The sequence below is a fragment of the Puma concolor genome, chromosome B2 (genome assembly GCF_028749965.1).
Source record: "Puma concolor isolate L17-30 chromosome B2, mPumCon1.1.hap2, whole genome shotgun sequence".
In the NCBI taxonomy this organism is placed as follows: Eukaryota; Metazoa; Chordata; class Mammalia; order Carnivora; family Felidae; genus Puma; species Puma concolor.
Window position 1 is genome coordinate 136,723,734 of NC_141671.1, and position 13,278 is coordinate 136,737,011.

The window sequence follows — 13,278 nt, forward strand, 5'->3', positions numbered from 1 at the left end:
TACAGGCTCCAGCCAGCCAGCCAAGGCTGCCGGGCATACACATCTTTATGGGGACATTCCTACACAGGGCCACTCCTTCAAGACTGGAAAAGGTCTTTTTTTTCTTTTGCCTAATTCATTGAAATAAACACAGAAAATCAAACAAAATGAGACAGAGGAATGTGCTCCAAACAAACAAAGACAGAACTACAGAAAAGGAACTAAATGAAACAGAAATAAACAATCTACTTGATAAAGAATTCAAAGTAATAGCCATAAAGATGCTCACTGAACTTGAGAGAAGAATGGATGAGTTCAGCGAAAACTTCGACAAAGAGATATAAAATGTAAAAAGAATCAGAGTTAAAGAATGCAATTACTGAAATGAAAAATACGCTGGAGGGAATGAGCAGATTAGAGGATGCAGAAGAATGGATAGACCATCTGGAGTCAGGGTAATGGAGAGCACCCAAACTGAACAGCAAAAGAAAAAAAAGAATGTTTTAAAAAAGGATAGGTTAAGAGACTTCTGGGACATCAAGAATAGTAACATTCAGGGGCACCTGGGTGGTCCATTCAGTTAAGCATCCAGTTTCAGCTCAGGTCACGATTTCACAGTTTGTGAGTTCAAGCCCTGCATCAGGCACTATGCTGATAGCCTGGAGCCTGCTTCAGACTCTGTGTCTCCCTCTGTCTCTGCCCCTCCCCTACTCATTCTTGTTCTCTCTTTGTCTGTCTGTCTGTCTGTCTGTCTGTCTCTCTCTCTCAAAAATAAATAAACATTAAAAAAATAATTTAAAAAAATAGTAACATTCATATTATGGACATCCCAAAAGGAGAAGAGAGAGAGAAAGGAGCAGAAAACTTATTTGAAGAAATAATAGTTGAAAACTTTCCTAACCTGGGGATGGAAACAGACATTCCGATTCAGGAAGCACAGGGAGTCCCAAATAAAATAAACCCAAAGAGGTCCACACCAAGGCACATAATTAAAATGTCAAAGATTAAAGATAGATAACCTTAAAAGCAGTAAGAGAACAGGAATTAATTGTATATAGGGGAAAAACTCCATAAGACTCGGCTGATTTTTCAGCACAAACTTCGCAGCCACAAGGGAGTGGCATGATATATTCAAAGGGCTGAAAGGAAAAAACCTACAACCAAGAATACTACTTAGCAAGATTATCATTTAGAATTAGAGAGGTAGAGTTTCCCAGACAAAACTTAAGAGTTCACCACCACTAATCCAACCTCATAAGAAATGTTAAAGGGACTTCTTTAAGCAAAAAAGAAAAGACCATAACTAGAAATAAGAAAATAATGAAATGAAAAAATTTCCCAGGTTAAAGCAAACTTATGGCAAAGATAGTTGATCAATTGCTTATAGAGCTTAGTATGCAGGCTAAAAGACAAAAGTAAAATCAATTATATCTAAAGAAAATTAGTTAAGGGATTCACAAAATAAAAAGATAAAATATAATATCTACATGAAACATAGAGGAGGAGTAAAAATGTAGTGCTTTTAGAGTATGTTCAACTTAAGCAATCATTGACTTAATATAGACTGCTAAATACTTAGGATGTTACATATGAACTTAATGTTAACCACAAACCACAAACCAATAATAAATACACAAAAAGTAAAGAGACAGGAATCCAAGCACAACACTAAAGAAAGTAATCAACACATGGGAAGAAAGCAAGAGAAGAAACAGAGAAGAACTACAAAACCAACCAGAGAACAACAAAATGGCAATAAGTACATACCTATCAGTAATTACTTTAAATGTAAATGGTCAAAATCCTCCAATCAAAAAGAAATAGGGTGACTAGATGGATAAAAATAACAAGGCCCATGTATATGCTCCCTACAAGAGACTCACTTCAGACCTAAAGACACTGAAAGGGATGGAAAAAGATACTCTGTGCAAATAGAAGCAAACAAACAAACTGGGGTAACAATACTTATATCACACAAAGTAGATTTTTTTTTTAATTTTTTTTTTAACGTTTATTTATTTTTGAGATAGAGAGAGACAGAGCATGAATGGGGGAGGGTCAGAGAGAGAGGGAGACACAGAATCTGGAACAGGCTCCAGGCTCTGAGCTGTTAGCACAGAGCCCGACGCGGGGCTCGAACCCACGGACCGTGAGATCATGACCTGAGCCGAAGTCAGACGCTTAAGCGACCAAGCCACCCAGGTGCCCCTTAAACATTTTTTTAATGTTTATTTATTTTTGAGAGAGAGACAGAGACAGAGTGTGAGTTGGGGAGTGGCAGAGAGAGAGGGAGACACAGAATCTGAAACAGGCTCCAGGCTCTGAGCTGTCAGCACAGAGCCCAACACGGGGCTCGAATTCACGGACCACAAGATAATGACCTGAGTCAAAGTCAGATGCTTAACTGACTGAGCCACCCAGGTGCCCCCAAAGTAGACTTTAAAATGAAGACTCTAATGAGACAAAAAAGGGCGTTATGTAATGATAAAAAGATCAGCAAAAGGATATTACAATTATAAATACTATGCACCCACCAATAGAGCACCTAAATATATGAAACAAATATTAAGAGACATAAAGAGAAATTGATAGTAATACAATAAGAGTAGGGAACTTTACAACCCCACTTACATCAATGGATAGATCTTCCAGACAGAAAATAAGGAAACATTGGCTTATGAACAACCCATTAGAAGACATGGACTTAACAGAAAATTTCATCCAAAAGTAGCAGAGTACATATTTTCAAGTACACATGGGACATTCTCCAGGATAGATCACATATTATGCCTTAAAACAAGTCTCAGTAAACTTAAAACTGAAATGTGAAGCATCTTTCCAACCACAGTGTTACAAAACTAGAAGTCATTTACAGGGAAAAAATTGGGGAAAAACAAGTATGTGGAGGCTGAACAACATATTAAACAACCAATGCATCAATGAAGAAATCACAGAGGAAGTAAAAAAATACTTGCAGACAAATAAAAAAATGGCAACACAGTTTCAAAATCTCTGGGATGCAGCAAAAGCAGTTCTATGAGGGAAGTTTATAGCAACATAGCAATATAACCTCAAGAAACAAGAAAAATCTCAGATAATCTAACCTTACACCTAAAGGAACTAGAAGAAACACAACAAAACCAAAATTAGTAGAAAGAAGGAAATAATAAAGATCAGAGTAGAAATACAATAGAGTCTAAGAAAAACAATAGAAAAGATCAATGAAACCAAATCTAGTTTTTTGAAAACATAAGCAAAATTGATAAATCTTTAACCAGACACATCAGGAAAAAGAGAGAGGACTCAAAATCAGAAATGAAAAGGGAAAAGTAACAGCCAACACCCACAGATATACAAAAGATTATAAGAGATTACTATGAGAAATTATGTGCCAACATTTCGACAGCCTAGAAGAAATGGATAAATTCCTAGAAACAAACATTATTCCAGGACTGAATCAGAAAGAAACAGAAAATCTGAACATTTCAATAACTTAGTAACGAAATTGAATCCGGAATCAAAAAACTCTCAACAAACAAAAGTCCAGGACCAGATGGCTTCACAGGTGAATTCTGCCAAACATTTGAAGAAGAGGTGGTACCTATCCTTCTCAAACTATTCCAAAAAATAAAAGAGGAAGGAAAACTTCCAAGTTTATTCTACAAGCCCAGCATTATATCCTGATAGAAAACCAGACCTTTTAAAAACACTACCAAAAAAAAAAAAAAAAAAAAAGAAAGAAAATTACAGGCCAGTATCCCAGATGAACATGGATACAAAAATCTTCAACAAAATATTAGCAAACTCAGTTTCAACAATACACTAAAAGGATCATTCACCACAGTCAAGTGAGATTTATTACAGGGATGCAGGGATGGTTTAAAATCTACAAATCAATCAACATGATATACCACATTAACAAAATGAAGCATAAAAACCATATAATCACCATAATAAATGCCGAAAAGGCATTTGACAGAATTCAGTATCTGTTCATGATAAAAACTTTGAACAAGGGGTCCCTGGGTGGCTCAGTCAGTTGAGCGTTTGACTCTTGATTTCATCTCAGGTCATGATCTCATGGTTCATGAGACCGAGCCCTGTGTCAGGCTCTGCTCTGAGAGCACAGAACCTTCTTGAGATTCTCTCTTTTCCTCTCTCTCTTAAAATAAATAAACATCAAAAAAAAAAAAAAAACTTTAAACAAAAGTGGGTTTGGAAGGAATATACCTCAACATGATAAAGGCCACATATGACAAACCCGCAGCTAACATTATAATCATTGGTGAAAAGCTAAAAGCTTTTCCTCTAAGATCAGGAACAAGACAAAGATGTCCACTTTTGCCATTTTTATTCAGCATAGTACTGGAAATCCTAGCTGCAGATTCAGAAAAGAAAAAGAAAAGGCATCCAAATTGATAAGGAAGGAGTAAAACTGTCTCTATTTGCAGATGACATAATGCTATATATAGAAAACCCTGAAGATGCCACCAACAAAACTGTTAGAACTAATAAATGAATTCAGTAAAGCTGTAGGATACAAAATTAATATGCAGAAATCTATTGCAGTTCTATATACTAGCAACAACGTAGCAGAAGAGAAATTAAGAAAACCATCCCATTTATAGTTGCATCAAAGAAAAGTAAAATACTTTGGAATAAATTTAACCAAGAAGGAAAAAATACCTATACTCTGAAAACTATAAGACATTGATGAAAGAAATTGAAGACAACACAAACAAATGGAAAGATGTATCATGTTCGTGAATTGGAAGACTTAATATTGTTAAAATGTCTGTACTACCAAAGCAGTCTACATTGAGATTCGGTGCAGTCCCTATCAAAATACCAATAGTATTTTTCATAAAACTAGAACAAATAATCCTGAAATTTGTGTGGAACCTGAAAGATCCCAAAGAGCCAAACGAATCTTAAGGCCAAACCTGGAAGTATCAGAATCCCAGATTTTAAGATACGGTACCAGCACAAAAATAGACACATAGATCAATGAAACAGAATAGAAAGCCCAGAAATACCCACCCATATATCATCAACTAATCTACAACAAAGGAGGCAAGAATATAAATGGAGAAAAAATAATCTCTTCAATAGATGGTATTGAGAATATTAGACACCTACATGTGTCTAAAGAAAGAAACTGGGAAAAAAAAAAAAAAAAGGAAACTGGACCACTTAAAAATAAACCCTAAATGGATTATAGACCTAAATGTAAGACCTGAAACCATAAAATCCGTTAAAGAAAACACAGGCAATAATCTTTTGGACATTGGCCTTAGCAACATTTTTCTAGATGTGACTCCTCAGGCAAGGGAAACAAAAGCAATATTGGGACTACATCAAACTAAAAAGCTTTTGCACAGCAAGGAAATCACCAACAAAATAAATAGGTAACCTACTGAATGGGAGAAGATATTCACAAGCAGTATATCTGATAAGGGCTTAATATCCAAAATAGAAAGAACCATACAACTGGACACCAAAAAAACCCCACACATCATCCAATTTTAAAACGGGCAGAGGACCTGAGTAGACTTTTTCCAAATGCTACAAATCACTAATCATCAGGGAAATGCAAATCAAAACTATAATGAAGTAACACCATTCAGAGTGGCTAATCAAAAAGACAAGAAGTAAAAATTAAAAACTCAATTTGAAAAAGACCAGAAATAACAAGTATTGATGGGGATGTGGGAAAAAAGGGAACCCTTGTGTACTGTTGGTGGGAATTTTAATTGGTACAGCTACCCTGGAAAACAGTATGGAAGTTCCTCAAAAACTAGAAATACCATATAGTCCAGTAATTCCACTGCTGGGTATTTACCCCAAGAAAATGAAAACATGAACTTGAAAAGATACATGCATCCCTATGTTTATTGCAGCATTATTTACAATAAGCAAAATATGGAAGTAGCCTAAGTGTCCATTGATAGATGAATAGATAAAGAAGATGTGGGGTGTGTGTGTGTGCGTGCACATGTGCACAATGGAGTAGTATTCAGCCATAAAGAAGAATGAAATCTTATTCATGACAACATGATGGACCTAGAGAGTATTATGCTAAGTGAATAAATCAGAGAAAGACAAATACCATATGATTTCATTTATATGTGGAGTCCAAAACAGCAACAACAACAACAACAAAACAGATGCAGACTAATAAATACAGAGAACAAACGGCCTCTGGGGTGGAGGGAGATGGGCAAAATAGGTAAAGGAGATTAAGTGGCACAAACTTCCAGTTATAAAATAAGTAAGTCACAGGGACAAAAAGTACAGCATAGGGAATATAGTCAACAATATTGTAGTAACTTTGTGCGGTGACAGATGGTAACTACGTCATGATGAGCATTGTGTAATGTATAGAATTGTTGAATCACTATGTTGTATACCTGAAACTACTAGAACACTGTATGCCAACTATCCTTCAATTTAAAACATTCATAACATGTCAAATGATGAAATATGGCATATTATTATTTCCAAAAAAAGAAAGAAAAAAATTCTTACTAGCTTGTTCGCAAAAGATAAAAATTTGTATGCTATTTTGGGGAAATATAGAATCAAACAGTCTTCCCTTAGGGCTAAAATAGAGAATTATTTATTAGTTTCATTTATAGAGGTTTATTTAGTTAGAAATGATTTTACAGTTCTGCTTTACACTGCAGTGTTGTTGTTTTTTTTAACGGCTAAAATTAGTGTGGAAATCACAAGCCATCCTTTGCAATCCAACTTCCTCCTTTTAAATTCTGGTTTCCAAATACCTCTAATAAAAAGATTGGTAAGTTTAAGTACCAAATGAGATTGTGCAGATATAAGAAAACCATTGGAGATTTTTCATAAAAAAAAAAAAAAAAAAAATTGTAGGTCCCTAGGGGCGCCTGGGTAGCACAGTCGGTTAGGCATTCAACTTTTGGTTTCAGCCCAAGTCATGATCTCACAGTTTTGTGAGTTCGAGCCCCCATCAGGCTCTGAGCAGGCAGTGCAGAGCCTGCTTGGGATTCTCTCTCTCTGCCCCTTTCCCACTCGCACCCCTTACTGTCTCTGTGTCTCTCAAGATAAATAAATAAAGCTTAAAAAAATTTTTTTTTAATTTGTAGTTCCCCTATTGATTACCTTAGATATCTAAATAATGAAGATAATGCTGGTGTTTAATAATAGATTAAAATGTTAATACAAATAGTACCCCTTCCTAAAAACTTTTGTAGTTAAACAAAAAGGATAGACAACGTTTTTTAAATGTGCCAGTTTTTTAAATGTTTTCTAACACCTAAGTGAGACCAAAATTCTAATTAAGTAGGATGGAGCCCGAGATTAAAACAATTATTCAATAAAAGTGTTTCCCAAGTGTGAAATGTGAAATCATTTTAAATGGTAAAATGTCAAAATAAATCTTAACTATTTATTTTAATGTGGGTAGGAAACATTAACTAGTATTTTCAGACCCTTGATTTTTCAAATATTTTCATTTACAAAACCCTTAATTAGATATTTTTAACTTACTCGATTTAAAGAAAATTACTGGATAAATAACACTTTCGGTTGCTCTTGCATATGGCAAAAATTGTCATGATGCCTAAAAATTGCTACCAATGCCTGAAAGTCGACAGTTTTGCAATAAAGTAAGTATTCTTTCAGACTAATCAGTAAAAAAGATGCTGCCGAAGGGGGACAGAATACCAAACATCACTTAATTATTTTAAATTTGTTATAAAAACTTGACTTCCTATATTTTATCTACTAGATACCGCAGTGTGTATTTTAGGTTATCTGAAAAGCTATCATTTAGTTACCAACTCAGTAGAGTAGGTGGAATTTGCAAATTAATAGACAGCATTTTAACATAGTTTGAATCTTTACATTGTAAACCTCAGCAGGAGATTCCAGCAAGCAACACGTGTTTCTTTTACCTTAAACCTCCCTGAATAATTTGCAGGAACTCTATCCTAACATTTCTAATGGGATTCCCACAAGAGTAGTTTCATAAATGTAATTTCATCTTAGATACAGCCTTGGAGGAATATAATTATTCTTGATATTTAAGATACCTTAATCCTTTCAAGCAGTCTAGAACATCGGCCTCTTAGAGCTGCAGTGGCTTTAGTTTATGAGAAAGATCAGACCTGGAGGGTGTGTGGTTTATCTGAGATCACAGAACAAAGCCATGAATGAGTAGCAGACCCAGGAACAGAACTTCACCTCGTGTTCTGTCTACTGTTCCATAATAAGTAGGCTTTTAAAATGAACTGAGAGATAAAGGATGGTAAAATGTTTATACTCAATTTGCTTCTCCAAGTCTATTGTTGAGACATAGTGAGGATTTGAGAAATTAGCTCATCTTTTTATTTTTATTTGTGTTGGTCAAGGCTTACATTCATTCTTAGCAGATAGAGGACGTTTAACAAAACGTCCATTCCTGGAAGAAAACAGAAATAAAAATACTGCTTCAGTGGGGAATGAAACTCTAGCATTAATGAGATATAAACTTTGTCAGTATTGCAGTACGATGGATACCTTTTCCCAGTCTTAAGGTGACATGGGAATTTGCTGTTGGGTCCCCTGTGAGTTGATTCCGGTTTTCTCCTGCTATATATAAATTGGAGAAAAGATGCTCTTTTCCCCTGAAGGACATAGCGGGGTGACCCCGTCATGTCCATGTTGGCTCCCCGGCACAGAGCACCGGCTCCCTAGAGGTTGGAGAGAACGGAGCTTTGTGTCAGTTTCGGGTCGAGGCTTCATTTGCTTGACAGGCTGCTTTCCTGCTGTGCAGTTACAGTGTCTAAAGTTGCCAGTAATTGATGACTTCATGCTTTTTGCTTCTAAAATCATTCTTTTGCTTCCTTATAGATCAAAGGTCCACCATCAAAACACCAAAGACTCAAGACACAGAAGATGATGAGGGGGCTCAGTGGAATTGTACTGCCTGTACTTTTTTGAACCATCCAGCCTTAATCCGCTGTGAACAGTGTGAGATGCCAAGGCATTTCTGAGCCAAAAGGCCCTATATCTCTAAAACCACATCTGAAGTTCAAGAAACTAGTCTGTCATCAGGGGAAAAGTTTCACTGCTACATAGGATTTTGTCAAATTGAAGGTGTGACAGGATGGTGTTGTGCTAATGGTAAATGTCAGCCCACAGAGCTAATAATACCTCAGTCTAATGTCATGGGCAGTTGAAATTCATCACATGAAAGGTAATCTGCTGAAAGACTTGGTTGCCCGCTGCCTAACCATGTACAGTGTTACCAGTAGCCCGTTATGGATAATTCTCAATCTATTAATGCCTAGGTGTTCCCAGTACCTTTTCCCCCTCATGTCACTACTGAATTTTGACAGGAGGAAGGAATAGAACGATGGCTTTTTTTTTTTAAAGCTTTCGGTGAAACACTACAAACATGAAGAAAAGGAACAAGGTTTAACTATTTAAAAACTGTTTGCTGCCGCATGGTGCCAATGGATGGGGGAAGAACTTCATGAATCTGTGGTACTCTTGGCCTTGTCTTTGTCTTCCCTGAAAACGTCTCCACTCTGTGAAGCCAGCATCTGGGCTCTAAAGATGAAAAGGAAAGCAGCATGCATTGTCTGTACAAACATGCAGTGAAATATCCCAAAGCTTTTCCTACTGTACAGATCTCTCGAGTCTGCTTTAAGTGATTTCTTTTCTTCTTTATTATTTTCTTATATTTCTATATGTATAGTGTAATAGTCTTTTGTTAACTAATTTTCTTTTTTCCTTTTAGTGATTAAGCACGATCATGTCCCTTTTTAAGCCTTACCTGAGAGAAGCAATGCCTTAAAATAAAAAAAAAGCATTAATGAAATGAAGCTGTGCACAAAATAACCTTCCTCTACTCACTCTGTACTTTGCCCTCATGAGTGCCGATGTTCTGTGAAGACATTCAGATGCTGCCCAGTGAATTGCAGGAAATATTCCAAGACTTACGTCGATAAGTCACACTATCTGTACTGACTTCGGCAGTGGGTGGCACAACGGTGTTTGATCTCCCACAGGGAAGCTTAAAACAAAAGGTATTTTTAACCCACTGACAGAGCAACAAGGTTGAGCTTGCTCCATCTGCCTGGTGTCCCACAGAACTCTCACGGGAGATTACGATCGGGAAAGTACAGTTTGCAAAACCAGCAACAGCGGCCGTACCTACAGCCCTGGTGTGGGGAGAAGTTTAAATGCTTTACTGTTGGGGCAGTCCATTTCTAAACCTGACTTGGTGGCAGTATCATGCGTATTTATAAAACGAGGCTAGTCATATTTAGGACAACTGAAGGAAAGCTGGAAAAAAGAAAAACAAGCAAACTTGAACACTGAAGCAACCTCAAGCATCTCTTTATTTTGATGATCTATTTTTATAAGGAAAATAAATATTCAGATGATCGGGAATGTATATAACTAAATGAAATCAAGAAAAAGAAATAACAGTATGCATTTAAGAGCAGAATTATGAAATTATCTATCAGTGCTTAGAACGGGGCTAAGGGAAGTGCTGAAATGTAGCAAAAAGGTAGGAGATAATGTTGACTGTCACCCACTGTAAATGTCTGCAAATGGATATTTTTTAAATAGGCAGGATTATTACAGGTGATCTGTATGAATGTCAGAGCCTCGACTTCCGGGCTTTGCATCTTGTATATGGGAAGAAATAGGACAATCCTAGTTAATTAGCCCATAGACCCAAAGCCCTTACGTTTGATACGTTTTGTTTTAAAACTAGGCCTTGTTTTTCAGCTTCATCTGCAGTTCTATGTGAAGATTGATAAATCAGTTTTTACTTGTTTTATTAATAAAACGTAATTTGGATATCTTGAGTTGATGGTTTTGTGATTTAGCTGGGTAAACTATCTTTGTAACAGATAAGTTATTTATAAAAATTAAAAAACTTATATTCTAATGTGGATTTTGTGACTTGTTTTTGAAGTTTGTGGGACAGAAGACAGTTTCTACCCCAGCCGAACATTTGATAGTTAATTGAAATCAGAGAGAACTCATTCCCTAGAGTCTTCTCGTGACAGATGGCATTCAACTGCATCTCTTGGACGATTTTTCGCCATTTCCTCAGGCTTCTTAACTAATGAAAGAAAGCGACCCTGTTTCAACTGAGCCAAAAACAATGTAATACTGCTTCTTTTTCGTCGTTACTGCTTTTCCTTTCATTTCTTTTTGGGTTTTTACCGTTTACCTCATTGGAAGCGTGATATCTTGGGCCATTAGGCTGGAGGAGTCACTTAGTATCTACTTTATCCCATAATGTGTAGGTGCTGGGGATCCCAGTGGTGCTTCTCTTGAAGAGAATCTCTATATTAAGACTTTCCGAAAACTATAAGTTGGTTTTTCTGAGTATGAAAAAAAGAAAGTAGCGTTTGCTGATCTCTTTATGTCGTAACCGTAGAAAGCCCTGCCTTGCCTCGATTTGTGTTTTAAACCTAGTGAGACAGAAATACCCTTTGCCAAGGAATATGAGGCCTGGACTTGCTGGTGGTCTGGAAACCACCTTCAAGAATTACTGCACTAAAATAGAATTACGGACACTAAGAACCTCAGATGGAAAGATGGACTTCTGTTTCTCATCACTGTTATCCTTGGGTGTTGACGTTCTCTTATTTAAAGGTGAGGTGGGCAGTTAGTTCGGGGAGTCTGGATTTCTCAGAAAAGCTTATATTAACACAATAGTGGCCAGTATATGCTCTTATAACTAATACATTATGCAAAGATGTATGTCATATTGCAGGTTTTTGTGAAAGTATGAAAATTAATTTCTTTTAAAATTTACATTTACTTAAAAAAAATTTTTTTTTTTTTTTTTACATTTATTTATTTTTGAGAGACAGAGAGACAGCGCGAGCAGGGGAGGGGCAGAGAGAGAGAAGGAGACACAGAATCAGAAGCAGGCTCCGAGCTCCGAGCTGTCAGCACAGAGCCCGACGCGGGGCTCAAACCCACGAACCGTGAGATCATGACCTGAGCTGAAGTCAGACGCTCAACCCACTGAGCCACCCAGGCACCCCCCATTTACTTTTTTAAGTGACCAATCTAGATGAATCTGCAGTCTAATATTGACTTTATATTGGAGAATTGAAATTGTGCACAGAATCATATCCATAGGTAGTCAAAACTATGTTGGTTATTAACTTTAAACGTATTTTAAAGCATTTTTAAAGCGCAGACTTCCCTGACATTTCATCATACCTCTATCCCAGTTAAATGTTGACGGGACAGTCCAGTGAGCGGTGATGGGTTTAAGAAGTGAATGGTGTAAGCTATAATATTCAGTCCCTGAGTGATTGAAGTTGGCTGTATTGCCTTAGAAAATGATGTTAAATCTGTAGTGGCACTGAAGGCCGTTCCAGATTTAATACCTTCATGCTGGGTGTTAGCATAACTTCCCTTATGATATTACAAAATACTTCTATTTCTCTGTGACAAACATATTTTTGACTCCAGTTTTTAGAAGCTACAATTATTATATCCATGTTACTTGAAGATGAAATGGTTTGAGGCTGCATTTTAGTTTTTATTGCTTCCATCTGAAGTAAAGCAACTGAGAGAAAAGACTGCTAAAGAAAACACAATTTTGTAGCTTTATATTTGTTAAAGGAGGATTTTCCAACCCTCAGTATGCAATAGACTGGGTTTGTTTTTTTGTTTTGTTTAAGAGAATGTAGTTAATCATACAGAAATGATTGCTGTAATACCTTGTCTTTACAACTATAAATCTCTTCCTATATTCTAGGTTCAAAAATAGAACTGCCCTGTTATAATGGTTGATTGACTTACCTAGTTCTTTAGAAAGGTTGTGAAAGCACTTGGAGGCTATTGATTTTTTTAATTTCGGTATAGTTAACATACAGTGTTCTATTAGTTTCAGGGATAAAATATAGTGAGTTAACAACTCTATACTCTGTGCATTTGCATTTTTAGCACTATGGCACCTTGTTCCCTAGACCCCTCATCTTAAGAGTCAGGCCAGTTGAGGTCCAATTCTGGCATCTCCCTAGATTTACCCTGTGACCCTAGGATAGTTCCTTGCTTTTATTTCCCTGCCTTGTTAAATGAAGATAATTATATTAATTATGTTAAGCCTGCCTCACAGGAGTGCTGAGAGCCTTAAGGTGAAACTATCTGAGCCAACCCCTTCTCACTAGGAACTTCCCTATCCTTAAGCAGTGGGTCATGTTTTTGAATGGGTTTTGATGCATTTTTCTCATCAGTGTGAATGAATGAAACGGTAAGTTTGCTATTATTTGTCTGAAGTGGCCTAGGGACATCACG

General features: G+C 36.5%; 1 protein-coding gene across 2 annotated transcripts in view; it reads left to right on the forward strand.

Annotated features, from left to right (window-relative positions):
- Nucleotides 1–10,809, forward strand: part of TAB2 (TGF-beta activated kinase 1 (MAP3K7) binding protein 2) — a 91,750-nt gene extending 80,941 nt beyond the window's left edge. For both annotated transcript variants that reach the window (XM_086708103.1, XM_025925698.2), the window contains one exon: nucleotides 8,845–10,809. In XM_086708103.1, the coding sequence (XP_086564229.1) occupies nucleotides 8,845–8,987 (143 nt within the window). In that variant the 3' untranslated portion in view covers nucleotides 8,988–10,809. The remainder of the gene's footprint in view (nucleotides 1–8,844) is intronic.
- Nucleotides 10,810–13,278: the final 2,469 nt, after the last annotated feature.